Raw genomic sequence first — 538 nt, 5'->3', positions numbered from 1 at the left:
TGCGGAGGAAAATTGCACAGAGAGGCACAGAATATCGCCAGGAGAACGGAAGTCGCTAGAGCATAACCATCCGCCATTATCCCCCACTCAATGATCGAGTTGACTTTGTATACCATACAACATTCGACTTGTATACTCTACAAAGTCGAGTGCGTTTGAACACCTTGTACAGTGCCCACCTTGTATAGTGCCCACTTCCTGGTTGGAAAACGTTGGTGCAACTTATACTTGAGAAGAACTGGGGAAGTAAAATTGCGATGTAGAAGAAAGAAAAATGTTCATCGACAAGTGACGATTCTACATGTGTAGAGCGTCTAGATTTTCATTTTCTTTCTCAAATTTATCTAATTGTGGCATTGGAAGCTCTGTACTAGCTGATTACCAGCCCCAAATGGTAAGATTACTAGTATTTAACTATAGAATAGCATGGCATATCACCTAGCCCATCCATCCCTTCTTAAAAAAAGATGAGCTTCCAAGATCAAAAGGCGAGGAAAAGGATCACACAATTGTTAGAGACAAGGGTTTGAGTGCTGTC

General features: G+C 41.6%; 1 protein-coding gene across 1 annotated transcript in view; it reads right to left on the bottom strand.

Moving 5' to 3' along the window:
- LOC138053256 (uncharacterized) overlaps nt 1–77 on the bottom strand; it is a 1,659-nt gene extending 1,582 nt beyond the window's left edge. Inside the window, exon 1 of the mRNA XM_068899913.1 lies at nt 1–77. This exon is cut by the window's left edge and continues 1,582 nt beyond it. Within this exon, the coding sequence (XP_068756014.1) occupies nt 1–77 (77 nt within the window).
- Nucleotides 78–538: the final 461 nt, after the last annotated feature.

The sequence above is a fragment of the Montipora capricornis genome, chromosome 6 (genome assembly GCF_036669925.1).
Source record: "Montipora capricornis isolate CH-2021 chromosome 6, ASM3666992v2, whole genome shotgun sequence".
Classification (NCBI taxonomy): Eukaryota; Metazoa; Cnidaria; class Anthozoa; order Scleractinia; family Acroporidae; genus Montipora; species Montipora capricornis.
Note: the sequence above shows the minus strand (reverse complement) of the source record. Positions and strands in the feature narration are given on the sequence as shown.